The sequence below is a fragment of the Phyllopteryx taeniolatus genome, chromosome 12, assembly GCF_024500385.1.
Source record: "Phyllopteryx taeniolatus isolate TA_2022b chromosome 12, UOR_Ptae_1.2, whole genome shotgun sequence".
NCBI classification, from domain to species: domain Eukaryota; kingdom Metazoa; phylum Chordata; class Actinopteri; order Syngnathiformes; family Syngnathidae; genus Phyllopteryx; species Phyllopteryx taeniolatus.
Genome location: NC_084513.1, coordinates 3,895,461 through 3,908,651, shown reverse-complemented (window position 1 = coordinate 3,908,651; position 13,191 = coordinate 3,895,461). Strand labels below are relative to the sequence as shown.

Here is a 13,191-nt window from a genome sequence, read left to right as displayed (position 1 = left end):
CACTCACACAAGCGCATACAAACACTCTCTCAGACTTACACGCAATGCTCTCTCAAAACAAAAACTCAGATGCACTAACAAACGCTTACACACAGAGATACGATCGCTCTCGCCAACAGTTGTTTACACACAAACACGCTCTCACACATTCACAATGCTCCCTCCACACACTTACAAATGCTCTCTCACCCACACTAATTTCCACATAAAGTTCCAGGATATTTTAGTTCGTTGAACTTAAGTCACATTTTCACCTGTGGTTCCAGAAAAGTTCTCGGTACTTGTAGTTCCTGGAACTTTAAGATTGCAATCAGTTATGTTCAGTGCTGCACACCTCACCCCACTTGTGATATAATTCCCTGGAACTATACAGTGGTATGCAAAAGCTTGGGCACCCCTCTGAGATTTCATGATAATTTGCTCTAACTTTATAAGAGATCACAGCAACAACATTTGTTTACCTACAGAGATGTAGACATTTGACTGTTTTCCAGACCAAAATTCTTTGAGTAACATTACCTAGTTTCAGTATAAAAAAATGGGATGTGCAAAAGTTTGGGCACCTTTTCATTCACGCTCATTTCAAGACTTGTAGGGATTTACAGCTGACAGACAGGCTGCAGCACAAAATTGCTTCAATTAGCTCATCAGACAGTCAGTTACAAAGACATGGAACCAATCATGAAAAAGCCTATTTAACACAAGTAGCTTGCCAATTGTACTTGTCCTAGGTTCTTTCTGTGAGAGTGACAACATGGGGGGCCTCTAAACAATTCTCCACTGACCTAAAAACAAAGATAACTCATTATGAATTTGGACAAGGGTACAAGAAGTTATCTGGAAGGTTTGGACTCTCTGTCTCCATACTCAGAAATGGAAGGCTACCAGAACAGACCTTGTGAAAGAAAGATGTGGTAAGTCGAAAAAAATAATACAGGAAAGGCGCAGACGAAGAATGGTCATAGACAGACGTCACAGGAAGAGTCACATACGGTATATACCGCAAGAGCACACGCGGACCAGCTAAGTATTTTGGAAATGCTTGGCTTGTGTTTGGAAATGGAATTCGTCTCAGTATCAGCAGATCCTTGAGAAGAGTGTTCAAGAGTCGGTCACAAAGTTGAAGCTACGCCGGAGTTGGATTTTTCAGCAGGACAAATGATCCGAAGCACTGTTATTAAATCCACCAAGGAATTCATGCAGAGGCACAAGTACAATGTTCTGAAATGGCCATCCCAGTCCCCAGACCTTAACACCATTGAAAATGTATGGATTGATTTGAAGCAGGCAGTCTACGCACGGAAGCCAAGAAACCTGACTGAGCTGGAGGAGTTTTGTACTACTAGTACAGAGATGTTTCTGTTTCCATAAGGTACAAAATATAAATTACAACAGTACAAAAAAATAGCTTCAAACGCTTCGCAAGGGATAAACGGATGCAGTGATTTTCCTATGGGGTGCCCAAACTTTTGCATACCACTGCATGCCGACTTTATTTCCCGTGGTCTGAACACACACTGGTCCTCTAAAAAGTCCCTAGTTGTGGGGTACAAGTATGAATCCGATGTACGACAATTTCAAACATCCCGCCCCAAAAAGTTTATTTTCATGTGTTGAAAGAAGTAAAGCTATTTACACTATTTGTAGTTGTTATTTAGCAGTCTTGGCATCAGGGGGTCCGTCCCCGGTGTCCAGACTTTTGAGAAGGCGAAAGAGTCCGGCCGCCTCACGTATGCGACTGAACTCGATGCAGAAGGCCTGGACCTCGATGAACAGGTCCTGAACGTTGATGATTTTGTTACGGATCAGAGACTGAAGGAACACGCACACCAGACGCACCAAACGGTTCTGGATGACAACAAAAACAGCTATGTCAGTTTTATTTGTCACTTTTGTACCTCAACGGAAGAGTGCCAAAAAACGGTCCACATCTGTTTTTTGGTACCCTTTAACAACTTTTGGAAACAAAAGCGTGCCAAACCTTGAAGTATTTCAACAAAGGAGTGCCAAAAGTGGTTTTACTTTTATGGTGTTTAACTTCTTTTTGCCACTTATGTGTTAAAAATGCTACTTCGTCTTGTTAAATGTTTTAAGATGGTGACCGTTTGACCCCGGAAGGGATAACTGTCATTGATCTGCTCACAGCTACAGTTAAAGTTCCAGGGACTTTTAGTTCTTGTAGTTCCGGAAACTACAGTCCATTTTCCATCTATTTACATCCCTAATTCCAATGAAGTTGGGACGTTTATGTTAAACATAAATAAAAACAGAATACAATGATTTGCAAATCATGTTCAACTTATATTTAGATGAGACTGTTAAAAATACCTATATATTTAAGTTATTTCATGTTCAAACTGATAAACTTTATTGTTTTCAGCAAATAATCATTAACTTAGAATTTTATGCAACACATTCCAAAAAAGCTGGGACAGGGTCATGTTTACCACTGTGTTACATCACGTTTTCTTTTAACAACATTCAATAAACGTTTGGGAACTGAGAACACTAATTGTTGAAGCTTTGTAGGTGGAATTCTTTCCCATTCTTGCTTGATGTACAGCTTCAGCTGTTCAACAGTCCGGGGTCTCCGTTGTCGTATTTTACGCTTCATAATGCGCCACACATTTTCAATAGGAGACAAGTCTGGACTGCAGGGAGGCCAGTCTAGTACCCCCACTCTTTTACTACGAAGGGACGCTGCTGTATCACGTCCAGAATGTGGTTTGGCATTGTCTTGCAGAAATATGCAGGGGCGTCCATGAAAAAGACATTGCTTGGATGGCAGCATATGTTTCTCCATGTACCTTTCAGCATTAATGGTGCCTTCACAGATTTGTAAGTTACCCATGCCATTGGCACTAACACAGCCCCATACAATCACAGATGCTGGCTTTTGAACTTTGCGTCCATAACAGTCCGGATGGTTCTTTTCCTCTTTGGCCCGGAGGACACGACGTCCACAATTTCCAAAAACAATTTGAAATGTGGACTCGTCGGACCACCGAACACTTTTCCACTTTGCATCAGTCCATCTTAGATGATCTCTGGCCCAGAGAAGCGGCGGCATTTCTGGGTGTTGTTGATAAATGGCTTTTGCTTTGCATAGTAGAGTTTCAAGTTGCACTTACGGATGTAGCGCCGAACTGTATTTACTGACATTGGTTTTCTGAAGGTTTCCTGAGCCCATGTTGTGATACCCTTTACACATTGATGTCGGTTTTTGGAGGGATCGAAGATCACAGGCATTCAATGTTGGTTTTCGGCCTTGCCGCTTACATGCAGTGATTTCTCCAGATTCTCTGAACCTTTTGATGATATTATGGACCGTAGAGGATGAAATCCCTAAATTCCTTGCAATTGTACGTTGAGGAACATTGTCCTTAAACTGTTCGACAATTTTCTCACGCACTTGTTCACAAAGAGGTGAACCTCGCCCCATCTTTGCTTGTGAATGACTGAGCAATTCAGGGAAGCTCCTTTTATACCCAATCGTGGCACCCACCTGTTCCCAATTAGCCTGTTCACCTGTTGGATGTTCCAAACAGGTGTTTGATGAGCATTCCTCAACTTTCTCAGTCTTTTTTGCCACCTGTCTCAACTTTTTTGGAACGTGTTGCAGCCATAAAATTCAAAGTTAATGATTATTTGCTAAAAACAATAAAGTTGATCAGTTTGAACATTAAATATCTTGTCTTTGTAGTGTATTCAATTAAATATAGGTTGAACATGATTTGCAAATCATTGTATTCTGTTGTTTATGTTTAACACAACAGCCCACCTTCATTAGAATTGGGGTTGTAAATGGGATATCCTCTTATTATTGAACATTTAGTTCTTGGTACTTGCAGTGCCTGATACTAAAGTTCCTTGGAACTAAAACCCCTATCTCACTGGCCTGGAGACGAGTGGACGACCTGATGGGGACTCAAGTGGACGTCTCTGTGACCTCTCCTGGAGTCTTTCTTATTTAAAGAATGTATATACACACACACACAGTGTATGGGTCAATATCAGCGACTTCTGGGTGAACTGGCTGTCATGGTGTCTGGAGACGAGCGCAAGCAATATTTTGGTCTCCCGGGTGCCAAAGTCACCGCGACTGATGTCTCTGCCAGTGAGATAGGAGTGCAAAGACACATTTTTACCAAAGGTTCCAGGATCATTTAGTTCATGGAACAAAAATTGTATTTCCACCTAAGGGTCAAAGATTTTCTGCTGGGTTTTTTTCCCCCCCCAACCCAAGGAGGCATTGCTGTGCGCACTATGCCCTACCTGCATATATTTGTCTTTGATCTGCTCACAGGTGGAGATGCAGTTGGAGATGTAAAGGTGGATGAACTCCGGAGGCAAGTCCACAGCCGTGGTCAACCTGACACACACACACACATCATGCGATTAAGTGACAGTACAACACACTAGGGCTGCAAAAGTCAATCATGTTAAACATTAATTTCAAAACATTTTCACTTGCCAAAACAATGATCTATGGTTTGAATCCACTTTTTTCAAAGAACCATTCAAGAGTCCTATTGATGCTTTCATTAAAAGTTAAAAATGGACCAAAAGCTAATTAAGAGTCATTAGTTTTTATTAGGGCGGCACGGTGGGCGACTGGTTAGAGCGTCAGCCTCACAGTTCTGAGGACCCGGGTTCAATCCCCGGCCCCGCCTGTGTGGAGTTTGCATGTTCTCCCCGTGCCTGTGTGGGTTTTTTCCGGGCACTCCGGTTTCCTCCCACATCCCAAAAAACATGCATTAATTGGAGACTCTAAATTGCCCGTAGGCATGACTGTGAGTGCGATTGGCTGACAACCAGTTCAGGGTGTACCCCGCCTCCTGCCCAATGACAGCTGGGATGGGCTCCAGCGCGCCCGCGACCCTAGTGAGGAGAAGCGGCTCAGAAAATGGATGGATGGATGGATAGTTTTTATTACTTTGAGAAACTAATTGAAATAGTTACACTACCTTTACATTTTCAACAGGGTAAATTTACAAAGTACTTTTCCCCCTCACATTCTGACAAAAGGAACACCCCTAAGAGGAAGCACCTATTTTCATATTATAAAGAAAAAACATTTATTTCTATTATTTCTGTGTAAATTGATGCCAGTTACTTTGGGTGAAACCAATATTTCAAAGCTTATTCAGTATCAGGATAAATAAAGAAAAGCCCACAAGGGGAAAAAAACTGTCGTCATGTGCTTTTTCTATTAGCAAAGGGTGAGTGAAAATCTGATTTTTATGCATGACATTCCATTTTTAGGCCATACCGCCCCACCCTCCACCAAACACAGGAAGTAGTGGAAACAAGATGCAAGATGTCGGCGTTTGTACCTGTTGACGACCTCCATGGAGTGCAGAGACATGTCCATGTTGACGAGAACCGAGAAGTACTCTGTGATCTGACTGCTCTGCATGAGCTTGAGCAGCATCTCGATGGCCACCAGCGGGTTGTTCTCCACCAGGTCGGGAAGCTTGGCGGGGCTCAACCCGATGTGGTACACCAGCTTCGGGTCCTTCTCCAGCTCGGTCAGCAACTGAGGCGGCATTACTGTCATTATCATCATCGTGGTCTATAATGAATACTTTTCATCCACTCCATCATTAAACAGATTTTGATATGATGAGAGTTACTTCATATGCAGTTTGAACACTAACACTGTGCCTAAAACATAAAACTGTACTGTAAAGTTAACTACAACTGAACTTTAGGAAGTAGCAAACTTTGAGACTCTCTGGTTTAGAGACATCGGTTAGCTTAAAATTGTTGCAACTCCTTGGAATTTCAGTCTTTTAACAGTAAACATTCTCCGATATCTGTTTAATATAAAAGAAAATAAGGGTTATTAGCAGCCGCAGGATGGATAACGTGCAACTGAAAAGTAGTTGAACCGGAAGCAGCCTGAAATCGCATCAATCAATAGCCAAGAAGTCACTCTCACGTTCAAAAAGGCCGGTGAGTACATCACTCCCTCCCATGTCGCATTGCTTCATTGTTGCTTATTTGGTTTTGTTTCATCATTAAACAAATAACCAACAATAAATCAGTTAATAAACAGTAATGGGGAAAAAATATGGTTTTGAGTGCATAACGGTTTCTGCATATGAATGAGGCATCATAGTGCCACTTGGGCACGCAATATGGCGCTCAAGCTGGCTCAAAGCTCGCCAATGTGTTTGTGAGTCCGTTTACCTGCGCCTGCTGCTGCGAGGACAGCGGGCTCTTGAAGGCCTTGGCCATGACGCGCTTGACCTCCAGGCCGGTGCTGTTCTTGACGCACATGGAGCGGTCCCAGTGCACGCGGTGGTCCGGCTCAGTGGGGGTGAGCCACGCCAGCTCGTCGTCGCACGCGTGCAGCGGAGGAGGAGGACGGATCAACTCGGGACGGAAGTGGCCTGACCGTCGCCAGCCGTGCAAACAAACACGCATGGACACTGAGTGCTTGAAACCCAATCCCTCATTTAACACCCTACTACTCATTTCAAAGTCTAACCAAGGCATGCCACCCTCGTTTTTAAACACTAACTAAGCCTTGCTTAAAATCCTAACCCTGACTTGAGACCCTTAAGACCCTACCAAATATTTCAAACTCTAACCACGGCTTGAAACTCTCATTTTAAAAACGTAACCCATGTTGGAAAGCCTAACCCTGGCTTCAAACATTACTTGGACACCCCTACTCCAACTTGAAACCCTACCCTTGGCTTGAAACCTTAACCCTTGTTTGAAAATGCATCCCAGGAATGAAACCCTAACCCTTGTTTGAAAGACTAACCCCGTCTTAAAACCATAAATTAAAAGCCTCATCCTGGCTTGAAACTTTACTTTGAAACCCTAACACTAGCTTGAAACTCAAACCTTGGCTTAAAACCCTATCCCTAAAATACGTGTAAACTGTTGGGTAATTTTCATAATTTCATCAATAACAGTAAAGACACCGCCCACTGATTTTCCTTTTGAAAATCTATTCATGAGTATTTCAATTATTGGCAGTCGTTATCCATCAAAAGGTCAATTGTTTCCAATAAAAAAAAGAAAAGAAAAATTCTAAAATGTCTTCACCGTTAGGTGTCCCAAATAAAGTTTCATGATTTGCAACGTTTTCTGAAGATGCTAATTCCATTTATGAATGTATAGGATTTTTCTCCTTTTGCCTAATATGGCTTTTCCATTAAAACTAACACAAATGTATCTTAGTGTCCTCAGAGTAGTTTTTTTTTGGCTCCTTTTACAAAGAGACCTTATGTGTTACTCAAGCAGTTTTTACCATTAAGGCCACTGGAGCGAGCCTCATTATGTTGTTGTAAAACACCCGAGGGATCTGTGAGGCGAAGTGCCAGGATAAGGCATGGGAGAGATTTACCCATATAAAACTAAGTCGGTATACCAATTTGCTAAATTGGATTCCCACCCCACAACAAGTCTTTACTGTTAAATTATATGAAAATGAGCCAAATAATTATACATAACATATGTACGTCACAGAAGTAGTGTTCTCCATGAGTATACGCACTCTCCAGCGGTGGGCGTGGCCCGGTGGCCAGCGACTCAACGATCTGATTGGCCACGGAGCTGTCAAATCCAGAGTTGGAAGAGTCCGGGTCGGGGTCGTTGAGGACGCTGGGGAAGCTGGCCTTGCTCTGCGTCGGCAACTCGGACTGACGCTCTACACCAACAAACAACAAATGCATACTGCTTATATTATTATTATGCTCATTATTATTATATTATGAGGGGCAAAAATTAAGTGATCACAATCAATTACCAAATTAATTGGCAACTATTTTGATAGTCGATTAATCGTTTAGAGACCTCGTTGAACTTAATATTGTCCCAATCCTCCAAATTTCAGTCTCTTAACAGTTTTCTCTGATTTCTGTAGCCCGTCATGAAAGCAGACAGACTGTTTTTTTGTTTTTTGTCAAAATAAGAGATTTACAAACATCAGTTTTTACTTTGGAAAACAATGATCAACATTTTGGCCGATTTTCTGGCAGATGTTACGGACCAAACCAGTAACTGAGTCATAATCACTTCATGTTTGTGCATTTTCCACAATTTCTACTTCAAATTTCTATTTGTTTCTAAGTAAAGGGAGCGAAATACACAATGATTTTTTAATCCAATTCATCAATTAAACCGGAAAAAATAATGAACAGATTAATCGATTATCAAAATCGTGAGTTGCAGCCCTAATTATTATCAATGCAATAAACGAGAAAAAAAACAATCAAAATTACTGTATGTTGAATTAAAACTACTCTGACGAGTGCAAATAATCCAATAAATTCCTTGAGAAATTGTAACAGCGTAAATGTGACTTGTCATTACTGTACTTCCCACCTCTGGTCAGCACACACTTGCAAATGTCTGGAAAAGCCTACAAGACCATATTAACTTTATTTGCGGTTAATGTGTGCAGAGTCCCATCCATCATGAGTTTGAATGTGATCGGTTAGTTCTGAACACAGCAAAACCCTCCAGTTATAAGGGGGTGTTATTTTTACTCCCTCTCTCGAAGGTTTTTATAAATTGATTTTTGCAGGTGATTTGTCAAATTCATGGGAGTCTCATTTTCTTCGATTACGAAAACCTGGCATTTGAACAGGGGCGCGTAGACTTTTTCCACCGACGGCGATGTCGTACCGGCGAGGGCAAGCTGCAGGCCGCTGATGTCGATGGACTGTGGCATGCTGCTGATGTCCATGCAGGACACCTGGCGGGGGGTCTTCTTGAACAAATCTCTTGGCGGCGCCAACATCAGCTGCGACAGGAAGAACTTCTCGGGCTGAGTGATGGGCGGCAGGAAGCCTGGGGTGGACGCACACAAAAACAGCATGCTCACTTTGTCACAATTATATTATTATTATGATATTGAAATCACGATTAATAAACACGGCTATTCATTGATTTTGAAACTTAGTATTGATTTAACTAACAAAACTCCACTATAAATATAGCTTAAAAGTTCAACCAGAAAATAAATTACTAACAAGTAAAATAATATTAAAAAAGAATATAGAAATTAAAAAACAGATGCAGCCATAGCTAAAACATAGGCATGGCTGGGGTGACTGTATTGTCTATTTTACATACATTTGTCCCAAAAAAACAAAGAAAAAAAAATCATTCTTTCAATATTCTGGCATCTAGCAAGTCGAAATAATGTCAGTAATCCTAATTGACGTAAAACAGGAATGTATTTGTCGGATTTCATGTCAGCCAGTTAGGGGTGGTGTCTCTTTTTATACTCCGCAATGACAGTATCTGCTGTTCCTTCTGTGCACGCCTTGGCCTCTTAGGGGCAGTGTGGTGAGATACATGCACGGAGCCCTATATTTACAGCAAGCTTAAAAATGAATAAATGAATAAAATAAAAAAACAGTAGAAGAAAATCACAATAAAACTTTAACTCTTCATGCACAGATTAGGAAGAATATATGCCTGTGAGTATTGTTACATCACCTGTCTGCATGTGTTGCTATGGCACCCGTGTGTGAATATTCATTATTTGAAGGTAAATCCCTCCCGCGATCTACGCTAATCTAGCATAGTCAATAGGACTTCCATTGACTGTATCAAGATGGCGATTTCTGAAAAGCTAGTTTCTTTTTAGCCTTGTCGCGTGTCTTTTGGCATAGTCCTGTAAATATCTGACGGCCAACAAAGTTATTAAAAAAAAACAACAACAAAAAAAACATGTCGGCAGTGTGGAACAGACAACACGTAGGAGACAGACAACACGTACCGGATCAGACTACAAGATAAATTTGCTCTTTCACGATTGCAGTATGTCAGACTAGTGCAATAAAGTATTGTATTCCGATACCACCGCATCCCATTTTTTACGATCATTGGGATTTATCTTGTCAACTCAAATGCGACTGGATACACGTTACCGTGCTGCTCAGGAGAGGGCGTTCGTTTAAGGCTTGCTTGAGGTATGTTCAGATACTTTTAATATCATATATAATAATAGAATCATGTTCTAAAGTTTCAGTGTGGGTGAAGTAATTTAATTCAAAATAAAGTAATTTCATTACAGTGATTTCCAACCTTTATGGAGCCAAAGAACATATTTTACAATTGAAAAATCTAACGGCACACCAACAAACAAAAATGTCAAAAAAAGTGGAGAAATTAATTACTGCATGTACTTCATGCCAGCTAATAGAAGATCATTGATTTGTTCTGTCTGTCACTATGCCTCACTGGCATAAATAGAGCAACAAAGATTATTATTTATTGTAAATATAACTTTTGGAGCAATTAAGTACACAAGTATATACAGTAAATGAACATGTCATTTAAAAAGACGGAGCAAATGACGTCATTGATCGGATCTGCGAATGATGACAAAGCCGATCAGCATAAAATGCTAATTATTGGCCGATACCGATCAGGCCGATAAGATCGGTGTAATGTCTACTCTGTACAGTGTCCAATTGGGTACTTTTGTCTCACCAAGCCAAGTTTTAAAATAATAGAGAAATATTAAATTAGAAGCATTAGATGGGGCTGAAAAGATGTTTTTTTTTCTTCCCAAGGAATCAGTTAGATAATACATAGACAGTTTTAATATATGACAAAAAGTGTTTTTTAAACTGAAAACTTTGCCTTAAAATAAAACATTTTAAAAAAACGTTTTCCTTAATAATAATAAAAAAAAAACAAATGCTCCATCACTATTTAAAAAATTTGTTTTTAAATAAATTCCGTTTTGTATTGTACAAAGTTGGATTTTTTTTGTTGTTAAATTTGCAATGGTCAATACATTTTGAATGAAAAAAAGTGATTTTATAGAGAAAAAAAAATAAACATTTTGAAATGTTTGTGAAATTTACAAAAAAAGGCAGCAACAATTGAGCTTAAAATATTTTTTTAATGAAAAGATTTGTATGACTGTTTTTAATGAAAAAATATTTTTCAAACGTGCTCAAACTATTTTTTTTAAAAATGAATTGAAATTTTGTGTTGTACGAGGTTGTATTTTATTATTTGAAATATTTGAGTGGACACGGACACCGTAGCGACACATTGCAGGGTGCTCATACATTCAACCGATTCTATTCTAAAAAAAATAAACATTTTGAAATGTTTGTGAAATTTACAAAAAAAGGCAGCAACAATTGAGCTTAAAATATTTTTTTAATGAAAAGATTTGTATGACTGTTTTTAATGAAAAAATATTTTTCAAACGTGCTCAAACTATTTTTTTTTAAAATGAATTGAAATTTTGTGTTGTACGAGGTTGTATTTTATTATTTGAAATATTTGAGTGGACACGGACACCGTAGCGACACATTGCAGGGTGCTCATACATTCAACCGATTCTATTCTAAAAAAAATAAACATTTTGAAATGTTTGTGAAATTTACAAAAAAAGGCAGCAACAATTGAGCTTAAAATATTTTTTTAATGAAAAGATTTGTATGACTGTTTTTAATGAAAAAATATTTTTCAAACGTGCTCAAACTATTTTTTTTAAAAATGAATTGAAATTTTGTGTTGTACGAGGTTGTATTTTATTATTTGAAATATTTGAGTGGACACGGACACCGTAGCGACACATTGCAGGGTGCTCATACATTCAACCGATTCTATTTTCCATGCATTTCGTGCTACTGCATGCATTTTGTGCGCTACACTTGTGGTCACAGTTGATGGCGTTCGATCAAAAACATGAACGCAAAAGGTCAGTGGCTGAGAAAACGACGTCACGCGCGTCGTTTGAAAGTGACGTGCCTTTTTTTTTTTTTTGTCGTGCATTGTGGCAAACTGACCTGAGAGCAGCTTCTCGGGCTCGGGGTTGAGCAGATGCGCGAAGACGGCGGCGAACGGGTTGGCGGCCAGCGGCTCGGTGCGGTACATCTCCCAGAGCAGGTAGAGCGCGGTGAGCCGCTGCGGCGAGCTGGGCAGCAGGTCGGGCTGCTGCAGCAGCATGACGAGCACCGAGCCGGCGCGGAAGTGCTCCGCCTTGCTAAAGAAGTGGTGGAAGTGCGTGGACAGCGTCTCGAACGTGTTGCTGCAAGCCTCCTCCGACATGATGCCCAGCAGGTTGGACAGCTCCTTCGGCGCCAGCGTCATGGTGCTCTCCGGGGACTCGTCAAAAGAGCTTTCACCGCACTTTTGCCATATTTAGTACAAGTTCCGAAAGGGTGCAAGTCGAAGTGGAGGAGGCGACCTCGGTGGCTAGCAACGAGTTAGCTTAGCCTCGCTGACCGACAGAAAACGTCGAAGCCATGGCGAAAGGAAAAAGAGTCGCCGTCGTCAATTTTCCGCTCCAGAAGGTTCAGTAGCTGCACAAATGTCTTTGCGGCCCAGAAACATAAACACTTGCCGGCTAGTAGGCGCCTTATTTCGAACGAAACAACGCGGAAAATCCGGCGAGGTTGTACTTTTCAATCGGGATTTCACCCTTTCCTCACAAGTGCATCGTGGGAGGTGGAGTTTAAATGCGGCGGCCAATCACGAGTGCCTATTTCGAGAGGTGCATCATTGGAGTTGTAGTTGATATTTGGTGACATCACGATTCACGTATTTTTTGTAACTATTGTGCTCGAGACTATATAAGACTGATTATTATAGGTGCATTGTTATGTACTGTTTTGTAATGTTATTCAGATAGTTAAAAAAAGATTTAGGTATTCTTACGGTGTCATGGGAGGAGTAGTTGAAATGTCACTTTTGAACGACACATCTATAGTTGAAATGTTTTTTGAATTTTTTTAAATGTAATTTAATCTTTATTGAAAAATTCAATTTACAAGAAAACAAAACAGATAAAAACATAGGTGTCAAATTCAAGGCCCGGGAGGCCAAATCTTGCCCGCCACATCATTTTATGTGGCCCGCAAAGGCACATCATGGACATCAAAGACTTAGTTTCTTGCTAAAATATGAAAATTGAATTGAAGAATTGAAATTGTCTTTACTTTTAATTATGTTGAGATATTGCAAGCATTTTATGCTACAATCCCCTTTTAAAATAAATGGAACAATATTTTAAAAATAAATTTGTCTTCTGATTTCAAAACTCTTTATCAATCAATATGTTGTGTAAAGGTAATATGCGACGATCATACATATATATGGATTCATAATGGTCCTCCAAAAGAAAACATAACTACGTTGTGACCCATGACAAAAATGACTTTGACACACCTGGAACAGTTTTAACAAAGTTTT

The 13,191-nt window shown here is 40.1% G+C and overlaps 1 protein-coding gene across 1 annotated transcript; it reads right to left on the bottom strand.

The window, feature by feature from the left end:
- Positions 1-217: 217 nt before the first annotated feature.
- Positions 218-12,457, bottom strand: cnot11 (CCR4-NOT transcription complex, subunit 11). The gene is made up of 7 exons (XM_061792075.1): positions 11,787-12,457; positions 8,650-8,814; positions 7,517-7,669; positions 6,196-6,398; positions 5,337-5,539; positions 4,276-4,372; positions 218-1,848 (listed from the first exon to the last, which is right to left on the bottom strand). Exons 1-7 carry the CDS (start codon positions 12,088-12,090, stop codon positions 1,651-1,653), a joined length of 1,323 nt encoding a protein of 440 aa, XP_061648059.1. The 5' UTR covers positions 12,091-12,457; the 3' UTR covers positions 218-1,650.
- Between the last annotated feature and the right edge of the window lie 734 nt (positions 12,458-13,191).

What these genes read in the sequence shown, in the direction of transcription:
- cnot11 (XM_061792075.1), bottom strand. Translation starts at nt 12,090, where the DNA reads ATGACGCTGGCGCCGAAGGAGCTGTCCAACCTGCTGGGCATCATGTCG. An exon ending in GCCCGAGAAGCTGCTCTCAG is followed by an intron (nt 8,815 to 11,786) that starts GTCAGTTTGCCA and finishes CGTCCACCCCAG; the next exon opens with GCTTCCTGCCGCCCATCACT. An exon ending in TCCATGGAGGTCGTCAACAG is followed by an intron (nt 4,373 to 5,336) that starts GTACAAACGCCG and finishes TGTGTGTGTCAG; the next exon opens with GTTGACCACGGCTGTGGACT.